The sequence below is a fragment of the Cucumis sativus genome, chromosome 2 (genome assembly GCF_000004075.3).
Source record: "Cucumis sativus cultivar 9930 chromosome 2, Cucumber_9930_V3, whole genome shotgun sequence".
In the NCBI taxonomy this organism is placed as follows: Eukaryota; Viridiplantae; Streptophyta; class Magnoliopsida; order Cucurbitales; family Cucurbitaceae; genus Cucumis; species Cucumis sativus.
The window spans coordinates 4329541-4349595 of record NC_026656.2 but is presented as its reverse complement, the minus strand read 5'-3'; the positions used below and the strand labels follow the sequence as shown (position 1 = coordinate 4349595).

Sequence of the window (20055 nt, the reverse complement as noted above, 5' to 3'; positions counted from 1 at the left end):
AAAAGTTAAAGAGTTACTCAACAAACAGAACTATAATTTTTTTAACTTGGTTTGAATCGATTTAACTAGGAAAGTATTTGATATCTGTGGGAGGAAATTAGAATTGAAACACTATCATGTCATTTTAGATCAACACCACCAATTTTGATTGAATTCCTATTTTGAAAATCCAAGAGTTATTTTGAAACTTTTTAAAAGAATGATACTAATTTCAAAACAATTGAATGATATATTTTGTGATTTAGCCTGTTTTTCTTCTTCAAGTATGTATAATTGGTGTTGTAAACTTATATTGGTTGCTAATGTGACTAAAACTAGGTATATAAGATACAAAATATTTTGAAATCGCACCACTAAACTAACACTTATCAAACCATACCTTCCTTTTATTATTCATATCCAAAGTTTCTCTATTATTTGCAAGAAAATCATAAAGAGGACTATAGAATAAAAAAGACTTAATAAAAAAAAGTCATATTTATAAATCCCAATAAAATTCACATACCACTTCCCTTTGTCACCCTTTGTCATAAGTTAAATTAATGATACCCAACAAAGGTAAAGTTACATGCTAGACTTGAACCTAAGACTATCTGTTCTATATGTACTTTTCTGCCATAATCAGAACAAGTCTGAACCCATGAATAATGGACCTTCATTATTTTAAACCATAAGGGAATAAAAAAAGAACAAAAACTAAGAGAACTAGGAACTGCTCTTGTTTCTTCACAGTGCTGACTGGAAAATCATCTCAGCAAGTTCCTGAAACATTGCACATACATCACCCATTCACATATAAAGCCAACAAAAATACAACAATAATATATTCGGTTCAACTTGGGTTACAAACTTGCTCAACTTGATCCTAACTTCATAGGTTCAACCCAATCCAATCATATAAATTTTCGGTTGAGTTGTTACTGATGGCTTTGAAATTTAATCAACCACTCAAAACAGTCTGGGAAACACTTCAAAGTTTATTTATTAAAGTAAAAAAATCTTTTGGAAATAGTGGGTGTTATTCCAAGTGGGTTTTCTCTCAGGTACATACTTGAGAAATCTAAATTATTTTCTAAATGATCCTAAATGTTGTTGGGAGTAAAACATTCTAAAAAGAATTGTTGAATCAAATACAATCAAACTGGTTCTGGATATATGAATGTCACTCTATGGTAGATAAAAAGGATTTTCTAATATTTTTGGAAAATTTTAAATGTTTCTAACTCAAACCAAAAAATTCTAGTTTATTTGATCAACAGTACAGTTCGGTTGGTTAAATTGAGTTCTCAGGTCTTATATGAATTATGAGTATCATTTCATAAGAATATGGGAGTATGTTATGTATGTACCTGCTTGGCAGAAGGAACCTTTGGCTCTCCCCATTCCAAGGCCTTCTTCTCAAGAAACTCAAAATCAGCCTTACCAGCCTGCACCAAATGTAAATTTACATTAAATCACTGTAAAAAAAAAAAAAAATCAAATAGATAGTGAAGTAATTAGAATAGCTTACCTCTATTTGTGCACCAATCTCAGTGTCAAAACTCTCGTATCTCTTGCGAACAAGCTCAGTTAGAGAACCATCCTTTTTCAAGACATCACCATTAGACATTATTAATAGATTCCAGCAGGAGGTAGAACCTATTATACTAAATTTGAAATGACAAGAGAAGGTTAGGAATGAAGAGACTACCTCAAGTAGCTTAGCAACATTTCGAAGACCACGGGCAAGGGTGTCCATTCCACCAATGTGAGCAATAAACAAATCTTCAACATCTGTGCTCTCTCTTCGCCTGTAGTTGATGCAGCAGCCAAGGTCAGCAATGAATAACAATAACACCATACATAGTCTGAGAAAGATGGAAATATAAAATAAATGAGAGAACTAACAATTTCGCATCAAAGTTGAATCCACCAGGTGCCAATCCGCCCTGCCCACAAAAAAAAAAATCAATAAGTTCTGTGATTGGATATTCTTTCATGTTGTAAAGCTTTGAACAGATGACTCTTGGCAAACTGAACCAAGATACATTACATACATTTCTCACAACACTTAGCATAACCATAGTCGCCTCTGCGATGTCGGTCATAAATTGATCAGTATCCCAACCTGTGACATTAAATAGCTAAAATTAGTATTCCACCATGCTATGCCTTTTTAATGTCATGTCTGATGTGATAACGTCCGTAATAGTTCTAATTCTTAAAAGGTTTGGTTCATACCAACTTGAGGATCGCCAGTGTTTGCATCGATGCTTCCAAGAATCCCATTGAGCCTCGCAGTTTCAAGATCATGGTGGCAACTGAAATGTACAAACAGAAGAAGTTCTCAGAAATGTTAAAAGTTACTAAATTATGAACTGTAACCGAAGTTAAAAGACAAGTAATCAAAATCAATCATTTCTTATGGATTGCTTACCTGTGACCCGATAGGGTGACATGATTGCATTCAATGTTGAGCTGAAATTCATCTATAGAGAAAGAAAGAAATGAGGGGAATAAAAACCAGGTTCAATAATGTAAAAGCATTAAGAGCATTGTAAGAGGAAAGAAGGGTCAAACTTTTTGTATAAAAGTAAAACATCAAGATATTCACGAATTAAGAGAGAAGACAAAACAATTACCAATAAGACCATACTTCCGCAGGAAATTAGCAGATGTTGCAGCATCCCAATCATATCTGATAAAATAAAAAATAAATTCATAAATTCATAAGTATAGAAGCTAACAAGTCACAAGCCCGATACAGGAGGTGTGTGTATTTGATGGGCAAACCAATGAAAAAAGAGAAAGGAAGTAAGAAAGAAAGTAAATAACGCACTGGTGTTTTGTAGGCTCTTGGGGCTTGGGTTCAATTAACAATGTTCCTACAAAGTTCAAGAAAATAATTTAACACTGACAAACTACCATTAAAAGTCCCAAGGAATTCATAAGTTCCATTGTGAATTTCTCAGCTCTTTGGAATATTTGGAAATGCAACATACCATTGAATCCAATCTTCTTCTTGTAGGCAACGGCAGCTTGAAAAAACCTAGCCTGCAACCAAATTAGATAAAAAATCTTTATAGCTAGGTTCCGAATGGGAGAAACAATAAATAACAGTTAATCTAATAACAAAACACAAGAAAGCTATTTCCATATATCTTTTCTTACTAACTGAAAATTTTATAATAACTCACCATATGATCAAGCTCTCTCCCCATGTCAGTGTTCAGTAGAGTCTGATAACCCTCACGGCCACCCCAGAATACATAGTTTTCTGCCCCCAAATAATGAGCGACCTGAAGACAATGAAAGATTAGCATAGATTATTATTCAATATTAAATTTTAAACTAAACTAAGCATGGAATGACTTATAAGTGTCTTCACACTCACCTCCATTGCTTTCTTGACTTGAGCAGCAGCATAAGCATAAACACCAACTTCAGAGCTGCAGGAAAAAAAAAAAAGAAGCTCAAATAATGATATCAGGAACAGCTACACATAACAAAGGTCAAATGTATTACCTAGTAGCACCACCGTGCATGTATCGAGGGTGCATGAAGAGTTGTGCCGTAACCCACAGAGGTTTAATTTTGGTTCCCTGCAAGATACGGTAATGCAAACTCAATATCAGTGAGGTCATCAAACTCAAAGGTTAATAATGCTATAGAATCACCAACAAAGTGACATAAGGATATGAATCACAAACCCCATGCCCCACATTAAGCAGTAAAAATAAAACCACTTTCATATTCAGTAAGCTAATATCTAAATACATTAATAAAAAAGAAACCCAAATATATAAGAAATAAAATTACCTGAAGCTCTTTAGCAACAGCCACCACTTCATCAAAGTTTGCATTAGTTTCCTATGAAAATCATACAAACAGAATAGAAGCTTAGTTTGCAAAATTAACGAGAAACTTAGTTTGTGCATCTAGGAATACCTCCAAAGTAGAGGACACAGATGCTATAGAATCCCAAACATGCAAAAGGAGAGGATACAAGAAACTTAATAATACCTCCAAAGTAGGCGCATCTGGGGCTATATCTCTGTCATGGAAGCACCACCACTCAACCCCAAGTTTGTTTATGAACTCGAAGTTAGCTCTCACTGCGGATCAAAAAATAAACTCATGTCAGTTAGATTGACCGGCCGCATTTACCAAATAGGGTCGAGTTTGTGGATTCATCACTTACTCCTCCTCTTTGCCATAGCCACTGAATTGGTACCATCTTCCCATGGCCAATGCTTGGTGGCAGCACCAAATGGGTCTGCTCCAGTCCCACGGAATGTATGCCAATATGCAACACTGAATCTCATCCAGTCCTGTGGGCACAATATGTCCTCTCAGAGACAATTAACATACGCTTTGAATCCCAAACAATACAGTGAATAAAGAAACAAAACCTTCATTTTCTTCCCAAGAATCTCCTCATCAGCATTATACCATTTATATGCCAGTGGATTTTTGCTAGTGGGACCCTGATACATAAGGAAAGAACCGAAAGAAAAAAAAAAGAGTTCTTTGTTACTTATGGTATGGTATGCGTAGATTATCATCTTCGGACAAGCAAGCAATGTATAAGTGTAGTTTTCAAAATCACTTCGAACTTGTCACACCATGAAAATTTAGGGTGCATTCCATTACTCAAAAAATCTTTTGAAACACTTCCAAAGAATATTGTTGTTATCAAAAGAGTTCAAAAAAAAAAGCTACTTAAAAAATACTTTTTCCAATCCAAACAGGCCCTTAAAATAATGCAAACTTATCCAAAAAAAAGTAAAACTTGCAGAAACTATAATCGAATTGAATTTATATAACATTCTAGGCAGAATTCATTACAGTATACAAAGACAAACGATTTTTTGATTCATCACACCAGCATACCTCATACTTAATCTTGGGAATACCAGGGAAAAATTCCCCTTCCCAATCCCCAGAATGACTGCATTCACTACTTAGATCAGCAGGACATGTGTGAGAATTAGCAATCTGCAAGAATCCCAAAGCACATTCATTCAAAACGACACAGAAACAAAAATCACAGATACCGAAAAAAAGTAGAACCACACTCGATCAAAATAAACAAAGACGATGAAAAAAGAAGAAGAAGAAATTGCTCACCGCTCCGAGAACAAACCCAAGCAAACACAGAAGCAGAACCGATATTTCCCGAGACTTCATCTTCTTTTTCCTATTTCTGCAACATTCACCGCATAAACCTCAATCAGAAACAACAAACATGCAAACAAACAAATCATCAACAATGGAACCAAAAATCCTGGGTACCCAAAAACAAAGAATCAGCCAATTTTACAGCGATCGCAACAGAATCAAGAAGAGAAACTGCAGACCCAGATGAGAAAAAGTGCAAAAATGAGAAGGGGCACAGTGAAAAATGTGAAAAACTCACCGACCCAGATGAGAAAAAAGCGAAGAAAGAAAGAGAGTCACGATTAGGAATTGAAGTGATCCTCAAAGGAGTACGAAATATCAATCCACATCTCATCAGTGGACATCGAAGGGTGAAATATATAGTGGGGGCAATCCAAGGAAGAATAGGAAACGGATAAATTTTGAAATCCATTTTTTTAGATAATGAATATAATAATGCATAAATTGAATCAAAATTCGCAAAACTCGGATGAAATCAAATCGATTATTTCAAATCATTACTCAATTAAAGAGAGTCTCTCGTATCTCCTAAAACGCATAATAGTGAACAAATTTCAGGGGCTTTTTTGTCTTTGACCAATTAGTTCTCTTTCATTATTTTAAAGATAATTAATTTCATAAATAAAAAGCGTAAACCAAAATGACTTATCTAGATGGATATGATAACTTCACCGATTGTTGGATAAAAAAGCAGGTGACAAGTTGTGTTATTATTGGGCAGTGATGTATTGTTAGGTAACCACTGAAATTGTTAAAATTAGCAAAAAAGTTGACGTGGCAAATTGGTTTATTCATTTAAAATTGGATAAGCACACACTGACTCAGATTTACGCACTGCGAAGGGCAATTTGGGAAATTTGTAAATGCGGATTTTTTTAATAAGAAGAAGAAATTTAATTAATGGGAAATTTAATTTTCTTGTCGACATGTCGTACTATTAAATTGCATACACTGGTTTTGTGTTTGAAGAAAGAAATATTATATATATACATCTTGGTTTAACATTGTTTTCTAGGATTAATTATCTTATGATATTTTGAAATATTGGGATAATTTTATTTGTTTTACATCAATTTTAGTGACAAAGTTTTGAATGTGAGGATGAATTGAATGAGACTATTCGTCCAATTAATTCAATTCAATTCTTTTAAGAAAGAATTGTTTGATACAAACTAAAACTTAATCCATAAAATAAGTTGTTTTGAAGTATAATTGTTGAAAACAAAAGTGTTGAATATATTGATATAATTATGTTTCAACCAATGGGCAATGTGCCTTAGTTAACGCGGTTGCATCATATTGGAATTGTGGTATAGTCATAAATAAAAAAAAATTATTCTATTCGATCGTGTACATCAAGTTCCTTTTAAAAGTTTCAAGCATCTAATGCCTATTATTTTCATGGTTAGCTAGATAACTTAGGGTGTTTCTTATTTCTAAGACAACATGAAACTCCTATTTCTAGGCTTCTAGTCCCATATTCCTTTATGGACTATGTTACATCCTAATTTTATATGCTAGATTGCTAAATTAAATGATTAGTTTAACTTAACAATATTTCTTCCTAAACAACAAATGAAACACATAAGTTAAAGAGGTACGAAGCTGGAGGCATAAAATTAAACCAAGGGTGTCCACATAATTGAACTCCATAGAGAATTTAGCTCATGCCTAGATATAAAATGATAAAGTTCATTAAATTGGAAATCATAGCTACAAGAGAATGTTCAATGGGTAAAGAAACAAAGAAGAAATTACAGAGAAATAAATTAAATAATATTGAAAATACAACTCAAAATAAGGCAAATCCTCAATTTTATTGTCTTCTCGTAGGTTGATACTCTTTTTTCAAGGACGAATCTTCCGCTTTTACTATATACTTTCACGAGATTAGATAACTTAGGAGTGATCACACCTTAGAGGAACATTCGTTCTTGAGATAATTCTCTTTAACTCTCTAGCAGAATGATGAGGTGACTCATATATTTGGATTATTAGGATGTCAAAATAAGATAATCACTTTTAATAATCTAAGGTTGTAATTTTTATTTGAACGCTAGATGTTAAATTGAACTTTTATGAGAGAACTCAAAAATCACTATCAACTAAATTTTGATCGTTGCCATTTTGGCACATTGTCATTCTTTTTCACTTTCCAACTCATATGCTTAATAAAATTCATCAACATATAAATTTTTTAGTGCCTCAAGTTTGGTATATTTTATGGTTAATTGACATGTTATTTTTCTCTATCTCCCAATTATTATTTTCTTTCTTTTTTTTTTTTTTTTGAGGTTTATGATTATTGTGGAAATATTTGTTTACAATTTCATAGTGTTTATTTTAAAACATAAGTGTTGTATTTATTTTATTTTTGTAGTTTATACATCAATATGTCAGTTATATTTTTTTAACTAAAAAATAAATAAAGGACGAAGAGTCTAGACAACATGTGAGAGATTCAATTTTGATGGAAAGAAAAAAGTTTAGTTTTTAATTTATATTTATTTAATTAGGTGTGTTAATTATGGGACGTTTGTAAAAATATATTTTTATAATAATAGGACTCATGTCATCACATTTTTTAAATTGAATCCGTATCACAAGAAAAATCATTACGTAAATTTGTATCTTATAGTGATTTAGATTTTGTAGTTGACAGACTGAGGACTAATAATCAATTTATATAAGAATTTCTATTGAAACTTAATATTTTTTTTGCAACTTCAAATTTAAAATATAGATATAGTTAATTGATGGATGGTTATACAATAAAGTTTGTAGATTAAATTATTAGAAAAATGAAAAAGACATAAATTATTATATTTATTATAAAGTAAAGTGTGTACTGTGTGATATATTCTACTCACAAAAGTTTGAAGACTCATATATTGTTTGTAAAAAGTATGATCCCTTCTTAGCGTGGGATCAAGGTGGTTGATGTAGAAAATCTTTGATGAGGTCAGAATTACTCTTTGAAATGTGTGATTTTTTTCCTTTTGTTGGAAAGTTGGTAACTGATGATGATATTTTGTTTTCTACATCACACAAGAGTTGGTAAAAGAAGGGCTTAAAGCTAAGAATGTTTGCTACTCTCCCGTTTTGTAGATAGCTAGCTTCCATCTCCTAGAGATGTTTGAGAGGGTCTCCCATCAGTTATTGGATTAGTGTAGTCTTTGAGTTCTAATTGTAGTTTATATGTTACCTTTTTTTTATATTAAATTCAAAACTATCTTAATTGAAATTTGGAGAAAAAGTTAAGCTGTGAATTTTGAAGCGTATAGTACTTGGCTTAATCAGTTACATTTTACAAATATATCTAAAAAAAAGCTTCACTTTTTCTCCATGTCCATGGAAGAAGTAGCAAGAAGTCATGAATGGAGGCACCAAGTGCTGGTTTTAGCCTTCCCCTTTGGCAGCCACCCTCGTAGTCTTCTCGGCCTCGTCCGCCGACTGGCCAGCGACGCTCCCGACGTGAAATTCTCCTTCTTCAACACAGCAACTTCCAATGCCGCCCTTTTCAACGATGGCCAACCAAACGACAACGTTTTCCCTTACAGCGTTTGCGACGGTCTGCCGAAGGGATACGTCTGGAGATGGGGAGTGCCGGAGGAGCCGGTTGAGCTTTTCTTGAAGGCGGCATGTGGGAGTTTTAAGGAGGCCATTGCGGGGGAGGTGGCGGCTGTGGAGGTTGGAGGGGTGGTGAGTGACGCATTTTTGTGGTTTGCCGGTGAGATTTCGGCGGAAATGGAGGTGGCTTGGGTTCCGGTATGGATTGCTGGGCTACGGAGCCTCGTTGTTCATCTTCACACCGATTTGTTCCGTCAAAATCTGGTGGATTCAGGCATGTGTTGGTCAATTCTCATGATCAACTTTAACTTTTCAAGTCCTTTTTCTTAAATAGAAAAATAACTTTTAAAAATAAGAACTATTTCCATAATAATAATTTATTAAATTCTCAATCAACCAAACATATCTCTTCACTGTTTTAAGAAGGAAATAACATTTTTTTTTTCTTGAGGATTTAGATATGATTAGATTTTTGCAGGAGATGACGAAGAGAAAGTCATCAACTTCCTCCCTGGCTTTTCAAAAATCCGTAATATTGACTTGCCCCATGAAGGGTTTCGTGGAGACTTGGAATCACCAATTACAACCATGTTACATAAAATGGAATTACATCTCCCCAAAGCTTCGGTCGTTGTCGTAAACAGCTTCAAAGAAACTGAGCCCGTGATGTTCGATATACTTAAACCAAAGCTTCAAGAACTTCTCACCATTGCACCAATTAACCTAGTAACACCACCGAAATCAATTATTAACGACGAGTATGGATGTCTCGAATGGTTAGACAAGGAGAAGCGCAACTCCATAGCATACATATGCTTTGGTACATTTGTAGCACTCCCACCTCACGAGTTAGCAGCTTTAGCAGAGGCACTGGTTGAGAGCGGAGTTCGGTTTCTATGGTCATTCAGAGGCGACCCTAAGGAAAGCTTCTGTGAGGAATTTCTTCAAAGATTTGATGTGCAAGGAAAGTTGGTGGCATGGGCTCCCCAAACAAGAGTGTTGGCACATCCTTCAGTTGGGGTTTATATAAGTCATTGTGGATGGAACTCTGTTTTGGAGGCTATAATGGAAGGTGTGCCTATGATATGTAGGCCCTTTGTTGGAGACAATGGCCTTAATGTTAGGACAATTGGATGTGAGTGGAAGGTTGGACTAGGACTTCCAAATGGAATATTTACAAAGGATGGAGTAATGAAGGCTATGGAGACAATCTTAGACCCTTACAAAGGGGACCAAATAAGAAGCAATCTTAGAGCTATTAAAGATTTGGCTCTCAAGGCTAATGAACCTGAGGGTAGTTCAACTAAGAACTTCAATTCTTTGAAAAAGTTACTCACAAAGTAGAACTACCTAGTAATACCTTTTTTTCTTTCTTGCTAACATGTTCAAAAAAGAATTATTAGCCTTGTATGATATATTGTTAAGAATATCTTAATATTGTGTTACTTTATTAGTACACTAATGTTCATGAATTTTGTTGGGTGAATGAAGGAATTTGATATTAATTGATTAGACTTGTATGAATCCCATAGTTTGTTGGGTTGATATTAATTGATTAGACTTAATTGGTATCACACTATGTATTTATTTTTATTTATTTCACACAACTCTGAATATTATTTTCACAACGGTACATTATTTCACAACCTGTATTTCTCTTATTTCACATATTTCATACCGATTTGCTATTATTATTATTATTTATTTTCAATTTTCATAAATAGCAAAATGTATGAACAAATTTATTTGGTTTTTGTCAATTTTGTATGAATATAAAATTTTGAGAGGAGAAAGCAGTCAGGTTTATTTATGAATTTTATGATTTAAGTTACATGAACACCTCAAATTTCTTATTTTGAAATTTAATTAATAAATTGTCTTTTAAAAAAATATAAACAATTATGTATCTAAAAAGGAGAGTTGATTAGTGTTTTCTTTGGAATTTATTAATTCTCTAGATACATCAAATTTTTCATTAAACAACTACAATGAAAATTAAAATATGAAAGTGATGTGAATAAAAATATATTTTTTAAAATAAAAAAAATGAACTTCATTTTTTTAATGACTCCTTGGTCACTCATAAATGAGCCATTTTCTTAGATGTGAATTGAGAATCATGAGACTTTAAAAAAAAACAAAGTAAAACTTTGTTTTGTGAATCATTGTAACTATTAAAAGATAATTTTTTTGTAACCATTTTTATGGACGTGGTAAGGGACTAACACTTTTCCTACACGCAAGTGACACCCGAACCTAAATCTAAACTTAACTAATGTTTTTTTTTATGACCAACCACACCTTAATATGATTGGTGGCGACTCTAAATTAACCTATTCATTTACTAAGACTAAATAAATGAGATCTTCGTTCACTCTGTGTGATCACGTCGCGACATCTATCATTGTTCCTCCATCCAAAAATGAAACTCAAGAACTATTATCGAGCTAGCCGTTCAATTATAACTCCAACACAGGTTAGGGGCTGACAAATACAGTAACTACTAAGTTATCTACAAATATTAAACATTAATTAGTTTTCTTTATACATATTATATAAAGATAATAAAGTTGAGGGAGGTTGAGCCCCTGGGCATGTACTAAATCCATTGGTGCTCATCCTCCTAAGTGTTATATACAAAGGAAGTTTTCTTCACTTTCTTCACCAAACACATAGAATTTTATTATTTTTCATTTTTGTTTTCTCAATTCATTGCTATCATCAAAGCTTTTGTTCCATTTTGGAAAGCATGATCTCCAAATGTTATTTACAAGTTGCAAGAGATGAGTGTGCCAATTAATTAAATTAAGATCTCATATTAATTCTAAACTTTTGGTTGCTGTCTTACTTCACAAGTGATCTACTTTGATGAGGTTGAATATTGATGTATGTTTAGCAACTATCAAGTGTATTGCAAATCTATATTAAAGAATGAGTATATAGCTATGGTGTTGTTTGCATCGATGCATGTTGGGTGATCCAATCAATTAAATTGACGAATTGAGTGATGCAAAAGTTTGATTTTAATGTTTCCAAAAAGGTGTGTCTCAAATGAAATGGTTACAAAATTATTTATATTTTAATAGAGCAATGTCAGTTCACATAAATCCAAACACTATATTCAATCATAATTGTCCACCACAATCAACACATTTCTTCAACCTTTTTCCAAAATTAATTAATAATTAAACACGAATAGATCTAATTTTTTCTTATTTTAATTAATTAATTATTCAAATTCAGTTCTCAACTTTTGGTAAATTTTAAAACAGTGAGTGTAATGAAATTTAGTTAACCAATTTTCTGATTCAACAACTAGATAGTTAACCAAAACAGTGAGTGTGTATATGTGTTAAGTTTAAGAAATTGGGTGAATGCAACTTTTCTTTTTAATGAAAATTGATGGTATACATAACAATAACACAATATCCTTTCTCTATTCCAAATGTAAAAAATTAATTCTTTTTAGCAAAAAAAGATAGATTTATTTAGGTCATTAAAATTTATTTGATCTTTGCTGTCATTTTCATTGTTAGGGTATTCATCGGTTGGTCCATGTGACATTTCTTTACTTATATGTTTTAAATCATTTATTTTCTTCATTTCCTTTTTCCTTCCCAATATTATTTGTTTTTTTCTATTTGTTTCTCTATATTCTATATTCCATCCCCACTCTTCCACCTCCTTTGTCACCTACCACCTCAGTGAATGAGAGAGGAGGAGGAGAATGAATTCAAGTTTTGTTATTTTAAATAGTTTCTTTAAATAAGTCCTATAGGTGAAACTTGAGCAAATTCTTTTTAACATCTTTTCATTTTCTCTGTCACAAACTTTCATTTCTACAGAAACTTTTCATCTCTATCAAAGTTATTTGTCCATTTAATGTTTTCTAAATTTGAGGTATTTGTCGTTATATCACAAGATTCAAAAGTATTTTTCTTTGTATAAGAGTTTTAAATGTAGTTTTCCCTCTGTCAAAATAATGTTCCTAATTCCTATACTGACGCTAATATCTTGTGTTGGTGTAGCTGTATATCCTATGTAGGTCCAAGCTCCTCCATCCCTTTATTTCAAACATTAAAACCATCTAACTTTTTAATGTTGGGTTCTTCTTTCAACTTTTAAAAAATTTGAAACTATTTGCATGTATAATAATAATAAAAAATAAAAAAATAAAAACTTAAATGAGCTATCAAATTTTGCTATATTTTTGTAATATTTTTTTTGTTAAATTTATCATTTTTTTACCATTTTTATTTTAAAAAATGTTTCTAATTTAAACTCATTAATAAACATTAACACGAAAGAAATCAATTTAAAAGTAAAAAAAACTAAAACCGAGTAATGGAATTGGAAATCAAACTCAAATTTGAGTTGGACAAAATTATAAAATAAAACTTACTAAGAAGACCCCTGAGAAGCAAATATATAAAAGTTTAGACTAAAGTTGTAATTAACCAATATTTTGGTTTAACCCATTAATACATCCAAGCAGTAGAATACATCAATCATAAAGTTGGGTCCTCCATTGACTGTAAACTTATAACTCACGAGAGAGAGAGAGAGAGAGAGAGAGGTATCGCCATGGAAGAAGAGCAGACAAAGAAGCAGAGTCTGAATTCTCCGTTCATTCCGCCGAGACACCATGGCAGATCTTTTACGAGGGATGAGATATGGGATGAGGTGAAGAGGCAGGTCCTATTAGCCGGGCCGCTGGTGACGGTGAACGTGTTGATAAGCTGTTTGCAAATGATATCGGTCATGTTCGTGGGACATCTCGGGCAGCTTCCTCTCGCCGGAGCTTCCATGGCTACTTCCTTTGCTTCTGTCACTGGTTTCAGTCTCCTCGTACGTACCCTTTTTCTCCATCTTCTTCTATTTCATCAACATCAAATTATTTTCACTAAAATATATTAAAAATTCATTCTATAGATAACCGATACTGTTTATAAAGTTGTTTCTATAAATTACATAAAACAAATTGCAAGCACAAGGTTGAGTCAAGTAAACTAGAGAGAAATGTGACCTCGTAAAAGAAACAAAGGTAACTAAAAAATACCTGGATGCATGCGTTCCACTCCTCCTTTACAACCTAATTAAAAGTTGGCTTGTGTCTCATATATATCTATCCAAAATAAATAATTTATTTTTTTATGGTAGATGCCAACTTAGGCTTAGACTACAATTAAATGATTAATTGCCCTTTTGAAATATATCTATTTTGTTATATTTAAAAGTAAGTAAATAAATACTCTCTGTTCCTTGTGAAGTGTGCCTCGCTAATTTCCATGGTATGTTTTGTTTTCAAGAAAACACTTTATATTTCGGATATTTAAATTTATGTCTCTCGTTTTTATCTTTTCGTTTTCAATAATAATAACAATGTCACCTAATCTCATTTTCAACCTTTTAGTTTAAAAATTCAATTGGAAAACTATATTTTGTCATCCTTTTTTCTCTTTTTAATGCTTAGGTTACCTGCCAATTTTTCTAATACAAAAATTTATGATTTTTCTTTTTAAATTCAAAAATAAATCTTTGATACCTATTTTTTTCTTTTTGTTTCTTAAAACAAAGAAAATGATCTATTAAATTCAAATTATTATGTATACAATAATATTTTTAAAGAATTACTAATATAACAAAATCTACAACGATCGTCTATCAATAATAGACCATAAGAGTTTATCAATAATAGTAATCTATCCTTTTTATCGTTGATAGACTTCATTGTACTTGCAATTTATTTAAAATATTGTTATATACTTAATTATTATTTATATAATTGCTACCTATATTATAATTACAAAAAGAAAAATTGTTTAATAACTATTTTATTGAGAGATTGTCATAAATAGCAAAAGAAAATTAAAACTATTTACCAAATATTTTAACAAAAAAATCTCAAATTTACAGTCAATTTAATGATTTTGTTATAGCTTGTAACTAGTTTTAATTTTTTTTTGCTATATCGAAAAATGATCATTTATGTTTATGTTTTCTCTTTCTCATTTCCATTTTTTTATAGATTAAATATAATTTAAAAATAAACAATCCACTTTAACATATCTATAAAACATAATTATAAAAGTTTAGTAATAATATAATTATTTGAGAAATTATTATAGATTGAAAAAAATTGAAACTATATTTTAAAAATATAGAAAAAAGAAATTTTCTAAAATCTGATCAGCAATGTTATCTTTTCTCTGGAAAAAACTACATTGACATCTCTCGATGTTTAAATAAACGTTGGGAGATGTCAAGACTCTTCCGACGTTTCTTTTGTGCGTTGAGAGATCTTTCATTTAAGAAAAATACTGCAAAACCTGAAACAATAAGTAAACAAATGGAAAGACTTACCAACGAGGGGCGAACAGTGAGGGGCGGACGACGAGGGAAAGACAAACACACAAATTTAATAGTTTTTTCTCAACCTCAAACCAAAATTTAAAAACAATTAAAAACAAAGAATTATTGACGACGGGTGGACAACGACGACAGCGAAAGGATAGCGGCGGACGACAATGACAAGAAGAAAAACAAACAAGAGAATACCTCGACAATCACAAAAACATACATAATTAATATTTTTTTTTCTCAAACTTAAACGAAACAAAGAAAGCAAATAAAAAAACAAACGCTTACCGACGAGGGAAGCATGGCAGCTCACAAGTGTCGACGGTAGACAACGGACGACAGATGACAACAGCACGACAACAACAAATGACCTGGCTCTCTCGATCTCCCTATCTCGACCTCTTCCTCTTTGTCTTCATTTCGTTTTAAGTTAATAAAGTTACTTATTAAAGATTTGATAAAAATAATTTAATCCATTTTATAACTATCCAAACATGCCAGAACCAATTTGAATTTAGTTGTACAAAAAGATTGACGATATATATAATATATATGTAACGAATTTGAAAGTAGTTTGTACCAAAAGAGATTCACGATATACATAATATATTTGTAACATATTTTATTATTATATGTATAGAATGGAATGGGTAGTGCATTAGAGACATTCTGTGGGCAATCATATGGAGCAAAACAATACCATATGCTTGGAATTCACATGCAAAGAGCCATGGTTGTTCTTCTTCTTGTCAGTTTCCCGCTCGCCGTCGTCTGGTTCAATGCCGGTGACATTCTTCGGCTGCTTGGTCAAGATTCCGAGATCGCAGCGGAGGCTGGCCGGTATGCTCGTTGCATGATTCCCAGCATTTTCGCCTTTGCCATTCAACTGTCCCATGTTCGTTTCTTGCAGGCCCAGAACAATGTTCTTCCTATGGCAGTCATTGCCGCCGCCACGGCGGTGCTCCACTGCTTTGTGTGTTGGTGTTTAGTTTTCCGGTCCGGGTTGGGGAACCGAGGAGCAGCATTGGCCAATGCTATATCTTACTGGATAAATGCTGTGGCATTGGCAGTTTATGTTAGAGTTTCGCCGTCGTGCCGGAGGACGTGGACTGGTTTTTCCAGCGAGGCGTTTCGGGGGATCTTCAACTTCCTTAAACTCTCCATTCCTTCTGCTCTCATGCTCAGGTTCCAAACTTGTTTTTCTCTCTGGTTTCTTCAATTTGATTTAAAACAATTTCCATTCTAAATCTGTTCATGTTTTAGAGGGTTAATTGAGAAAGGTAAATCAAATCACTATAAAAAAAAATCAATGACGGTGAAAACTATTTTTAATACTTCTATAATGGATTTCAAAAATGTTTTTAATAATTCAAAATCAACTATAATATATGAAAATAGCATGTGTAAAATTAAATACATAATTTTAACGAGTAATTTGGAAAATAACTAAAGTAATCTTCACAATTTTAGAATTACTCCAAAAATTATCATTTCATACCATTTAGGTCAAGTTTACTTTGGGGAAACATAATCCATCAAGATAATCTAATGAGTTGTCTTAATTGTTTATTGCATTTGTCTTTATTTACATGGATGTGTGCATATAAAATTACTTAAAACTCACTAATAAGATAAATTTTTATTGATACAATAGATAAGTTATGAATCTACCAATTGACCATAAATGGTAATGGTGAAAAAGACAACGTGATATATTAGACCATGAAAGAAAAATAGCCTCAATCATAATCCAATTATATTTGCGTCTAAGATTAAGAAAATCTATTTACTTTGCAATTAAGGCTCATCCAGAAAATAGCTTTGGAAATTGGAAATTATCTTTGTTTGTATTTGGAAGAACTTTAATTAGTTGATTGATTAATTATCAATGTTTGGTAACAGTTTGGAGATATGGTCATTTGAGATGGTGGTTTTGTTATCGGGGCTTCTTCCAAATCCAAAGCTTGAAACTTCTGTTCTATCAATCAGGTTACTGAAGACTGATTAATTAATTTAGTAATAATGCTGGTACTAATCCTACTTAGTATTTTAATGGATCTCTTGTTAGCATTTCAATGGATCTCTTGTTAGCATTTCAATGGATCTCTTGTTAGCATTTTAATGGATCTCTTGTTTTTTTCAGCCTCAATACAGCCTACATGATTTACATGATACCCCTTGGAATCAGTGGTGCAGTGAGGTATAGTCACATTTTCTTTTATTTATTTTAATTACTTCAATTTACATATATTTTTCTGCATTACCCTAAATTTAGTTTTTATAGTTTAAATATGGTTGAAAGCCTCTTGAATTAACTTTTTAGTGTTATGGGACAGCACAAGAGTTTCGAATGAACTTGGAGCAAGGAGGTCAATGGCGGCTATCTTAGCTGGGCGTGTTGCAATGGGGATGGTGGCCACAGAAGGCACCATGGCTGCCATTATCATCGTCCTGGGCAGAAGATTATGGGGTTACTGTTATAGTACTGACGAGACTGTGGTAGGATATTTGACCCAAATCATGGGTTTGCTTGCCATTTTGCACTTCTTCGATGGAATTCAATCTATTTTCTCAGGTTTGTTTATTATTTTATTTCTTGTTACAAAAGAATTGTGCTTTCGATGTTATTGTGTCAAGTCACATGAATGTATTTGCATTTCAATGCTAATCAAGTTATACATAAATTTATTTGTTTCAAAATTTATGTTAAAGTATCTAATCAAAATGGGTAATGGTTACTTCCAAACTGTATTGGACTTGAACAATAGGTATCATAAGAGGATGTGGAAGGCAGAAGATTGGTGCTTTTATTAACTTGGGAGCCTATTACCTTGCGGGCATTCCCATGGCTGTCTTTTTAGCATTCTTTGTAGGCATTGGAGGAAAGGTGTGCTTTATAATTTACTTTTACAATTAAATTCTTTTCTTCTTCTCTATTTGTTTGTTTAATATATATGTATATATATATAATCTTAGAATTCATATATTATTGTGTAGGGGCTATGGATGGGAATAATGGTGGCAGTATTTTTCCAAGCTCTATTTCTTGGGATCTTGATTCTATCCACCAATTGGGATCATGAAGTAAGCTACTTCTCATCATGCATCTTTAAACACTTCTCTTCAACTAATCTAATTTTATAATTTCAATACATCGATCATTAAAATAGTTAGATTAGATCATGTTTTTTTTTATATATATAAATTATTCGTTTAGTTATTTCTCATTCAACGATACTATTGAACCAAATATCATAAGATAAACTTTGTTGTAGGTCAACAGCATTTAAAAATTTTTATAGTGAAGTTTTGGGTATGTTTAATGAGTGAGTAAGATTATTAATTATAATTATATGAGTGTTTGATTTTCTTTTTTTGTATATCATGATTAGTAGTAGAATTTATAAAATTGTCCCTAAGTTATTATTATGAAATATGTAATTATCTAATTTTCTGGAGCTTGTTCAGGTTAAGAAGGCTGCTGATAGAGTTACCAGTTTCATGCCACAAATTCTATTAGAATGATACCATCAAATAACAATTTGTACTTAAAATTCACTTTAATGCTCATTATCACATTAATATGTATCGGATATTCTAAAATTAAAATGAATTCATTGTAGCCCTATAACAAACAATTTCTTATTATTATATAAGATAATTATAATCCGTGACAATTTTAAGAACAATAATTAAGTATATATCAATATTTTTAAAAAATTGCACATATAGTTAGCAAAATTTGTGAGTGATAGATTTGTATGACCATGTTGTAAATATTAATCTAGACTTTGACAAATTTTGATATATTTACAAATCTTTTAAAATCTTGTTATACACTTAATTATTTTGAATTTAATTGTTATATTTACAACTATATTTTATATGTATACGCTATTTTTTATTTTTTAGAATTTAAAAATTCAAATTTTCAAGCTTGATTTTTTTATTTTGTAAATATTTTGGTCCAAGATTTTGTTGATTTTTTTTTTTAAAAAAAATAGGGTTCAACTAAGCATAATCTACCCATAATAATAATTAAAAACATAATATGAATACTCTTTTCTCATAATGGAGTTTGGAAAAATTTTAATTTGAAGTTGGTGTCATATGAGAAAGGGTTGCATCATAACTATTTATATTTGAACAAATCTATATGTGAGGTTGATGAGATCCAAACCCATTACACTCAGAGATCTTAATTCGTATATATCTCAGTCTCATTCGTTTATGTGGTCTTCTTCTTTTCGTCAATTCATAGTTGGTTGATGTGACAAATCTTTTTACGATTTCTTTACTGCCAAAAACATTTTTAATATAATCTTTCTTTCTCCACTCTCCCCCGACTACCACCCCCACAAGTGTGTTGTAGGCAGTGTTTGAAAAACAGGTAGAAATCATACAAATATTGAAAATGCTTGTGTAAATTAGTGGTGGAACAAAATACAAAACGATAAAAAAAATAGAGTTTAATTGAAAACTATCGAGACAGAATTATAAATTTGATATTACAATTCGAATACTTGATATTACAATTCGGATTCAACTCTCAATCCAAATATAAATTTTAGATTACATTATAATGCATTTCAAGAGTGTCAAAAAAATACACCCTTTAAAGACACATTGAAATAATATAATTATAAGAATAGAAATATTCATACATATGTGAATTAAATGGTTCGACAATGTTATTAAGTATTCATGTATATCTCTAATATCTCGTATACATGCTTCTAAAACAACAATTCTCCTAAAATATGTGTCACTTATTTAGTCCAATATAAATAGAAATAAAAATTTAACCATATTCACATATGATTTGAAGAGTAAAAACAACCTAATTATTAATCTAAATAAGCTTAATAAAAACCTCATGAAAATTTTGAGTATCATTTTTTAAGTATTAATATTTATAATCTTTACGGGTAATTTGAAACCAATTATCTCAAACTTCAAAATCTT

At 31.7% G+C, this 20055-nt stretch overlaps 3 protein-coding genes across 4 annotated transcripts; 2 read left to right on the top strand and 1 right to left on the bottom strand.

Moving 5' to 3' along the window:
• Nucleotides 1–458: 458 nt before the first annotated feature.
• On the bottom strand, nucleotides 459–5555 carry LOC101209640 (xylose isomerase). Of its 2 annotated transcripts, none has more exons than XM_011650616.2 (21): nucleotides 5399–5555; nucleotides 5110–5185; nucleotides 4873–4977; nucleotides 4392–4466; nucleotides 4181–4310; nucleotides 4003–4094; nucleotides 3799–3849; nucleotides 3505–3581; nucleotides 3374–3428; nucleotides 3177–3278; nucleotides 2982–3033; nucleotides 2819–2864; nucleotides 2622–2677; nucleotides 2417–2468; nucleotides 2221–2300; nucleotides 2037–2107; nucleotides 1888–1928; nucleotides 1691–1790; nucleotides 1511–1582; nucleotides 1350–1427; nucleotides 459–762 (listed from the first exon to the last, which is right to left on the bottom strand). In XM_011650616.2, exons 2-21 carry the CDS (start codon nucleotides 5167–5169, stop codon nucleotides 727–729), a joined length of 1431 nt encoding a protein of 476 aa, XP_011648918.1. In that variant the 5' UTR covers nucleotides 5170–5185; nucleotides 5399–5555; the 3' UTR covers nucleotides 459–726. The 2 variants fall into 2 exon arrangements, with proteins under 2 accessions (XP_011648918.1, XP_011648919.1); XM_011650617.2 differs by having other exon boundaries at nucleotides 727–762; nucleotides 5275–5434.
• A 2956-nt stretch (nucleotides 5556–8511) lies between these two features.
• Nucleotides 8512–10074, top strand: LOC101214510 (kaempferol 3-O-beta-D-galactosyltransferase). The gene is made up of 2 exons (XM_004149042.1): nucleotides 8512–9004; nucleotides 9209–10074. The coding sequence occupies exons 1-2, from the start codon at nucleotides 8512–8514 to the stop codon at nucleotides 10072–10074; spliced, it is 1359 nt and encodes a 452-aa protein (XP_004149090.1).
• A 3148-nt stretch (nucleotides 10075–13222) lies between these two features.
• LOC101214752 (protein DETOXIFICATION 16) lies at nucleotides 13223–18767 on the top strand. The gene is made up of 8 exons (XM_011650615.2): nucleotides 13223–13578; nucleotides 15731–16275; nucleotides 16993–17079; nucleotides 17234–17290; nucleotides 17427–17665; nucleotides 17859–17977; nucleotides 18088–18174; nucleotides 18559–18767. The coding sequence occupies exons 1-8, from the start codon at nucleotides 13315–13317 to the stop codon at nucleotides 18613–18615; spliced, it is 1455 nt and encodes a 484-aa protein (XP_011648917.1). The 5' UTR covers nucleotides 13223–13314; the 3' UTR covers nucleotides 18616–18767.
• Nucleotides 18768–20055: the final 1288 nt, after the last annotated feature.

Excerpts from the sequence above, each read along its gene's own strand:
- LOC101214510 (XM_004149042.1), top strand. The coding sequence starts at position 8,512 with ATGGAAGAAGTAGCAAGAAGTCATGAATGGAGGCACCAAGTGCTGGTT. Across the intron at positions 9,005-9,208 it reads TCAAAATCTGGTGGATTCAG|GAGATGACGAAGAGAAAGTC; the intron begins GCATGTGTTGGT and ends AGATTTTTGCAG.
- LOC101209640 (XM_011650616.2), bottom strand. The coding sequence starts at position 5,169 with ATGAAGTCTCGGGAAATATCGGTTCTGCTTCTGTGTTTGCTTGGGTTT. Across the intron at positions 2,469-2,621 it reads GCGGAAGTATGGTCTTATTG|ATGAATTTCAGCTCAACATT; the intron begins GTAATTGTTTTG and ends CTTTCTCTATAG. Across the intron at positions 2,108-2,220 it reads CACTGGCGATCCTCAAGTTG|GTTGGGATACTGATCAATTT; the intron begins GTATGAACCAAA and ends TTAATGTCACAG.
- LOC101214752 (XM_011650615.2), top strand. The coding sequence starts at position 13,315 with ATGGAAGAAGAGCAGACAAAGAAGCAGAGTCTGAATTCTCCGTTCATT. Across the intron at positions 17,291-17,426 it reads GGAATCAGTGGTGCAGTGAG|CACAAGAGTTTCGAATGAAC; the intron begins GTATAGTCACAT and ends GTTATGGGACAG. Across the intron at positions 18,175-18,558 it reads CCACCAATTGGGATCATGAA|GTTAAGAAGGCTGCTGATAG; the intron begins GTAAGCTACTTC and ends GAGCTTGTTCAG.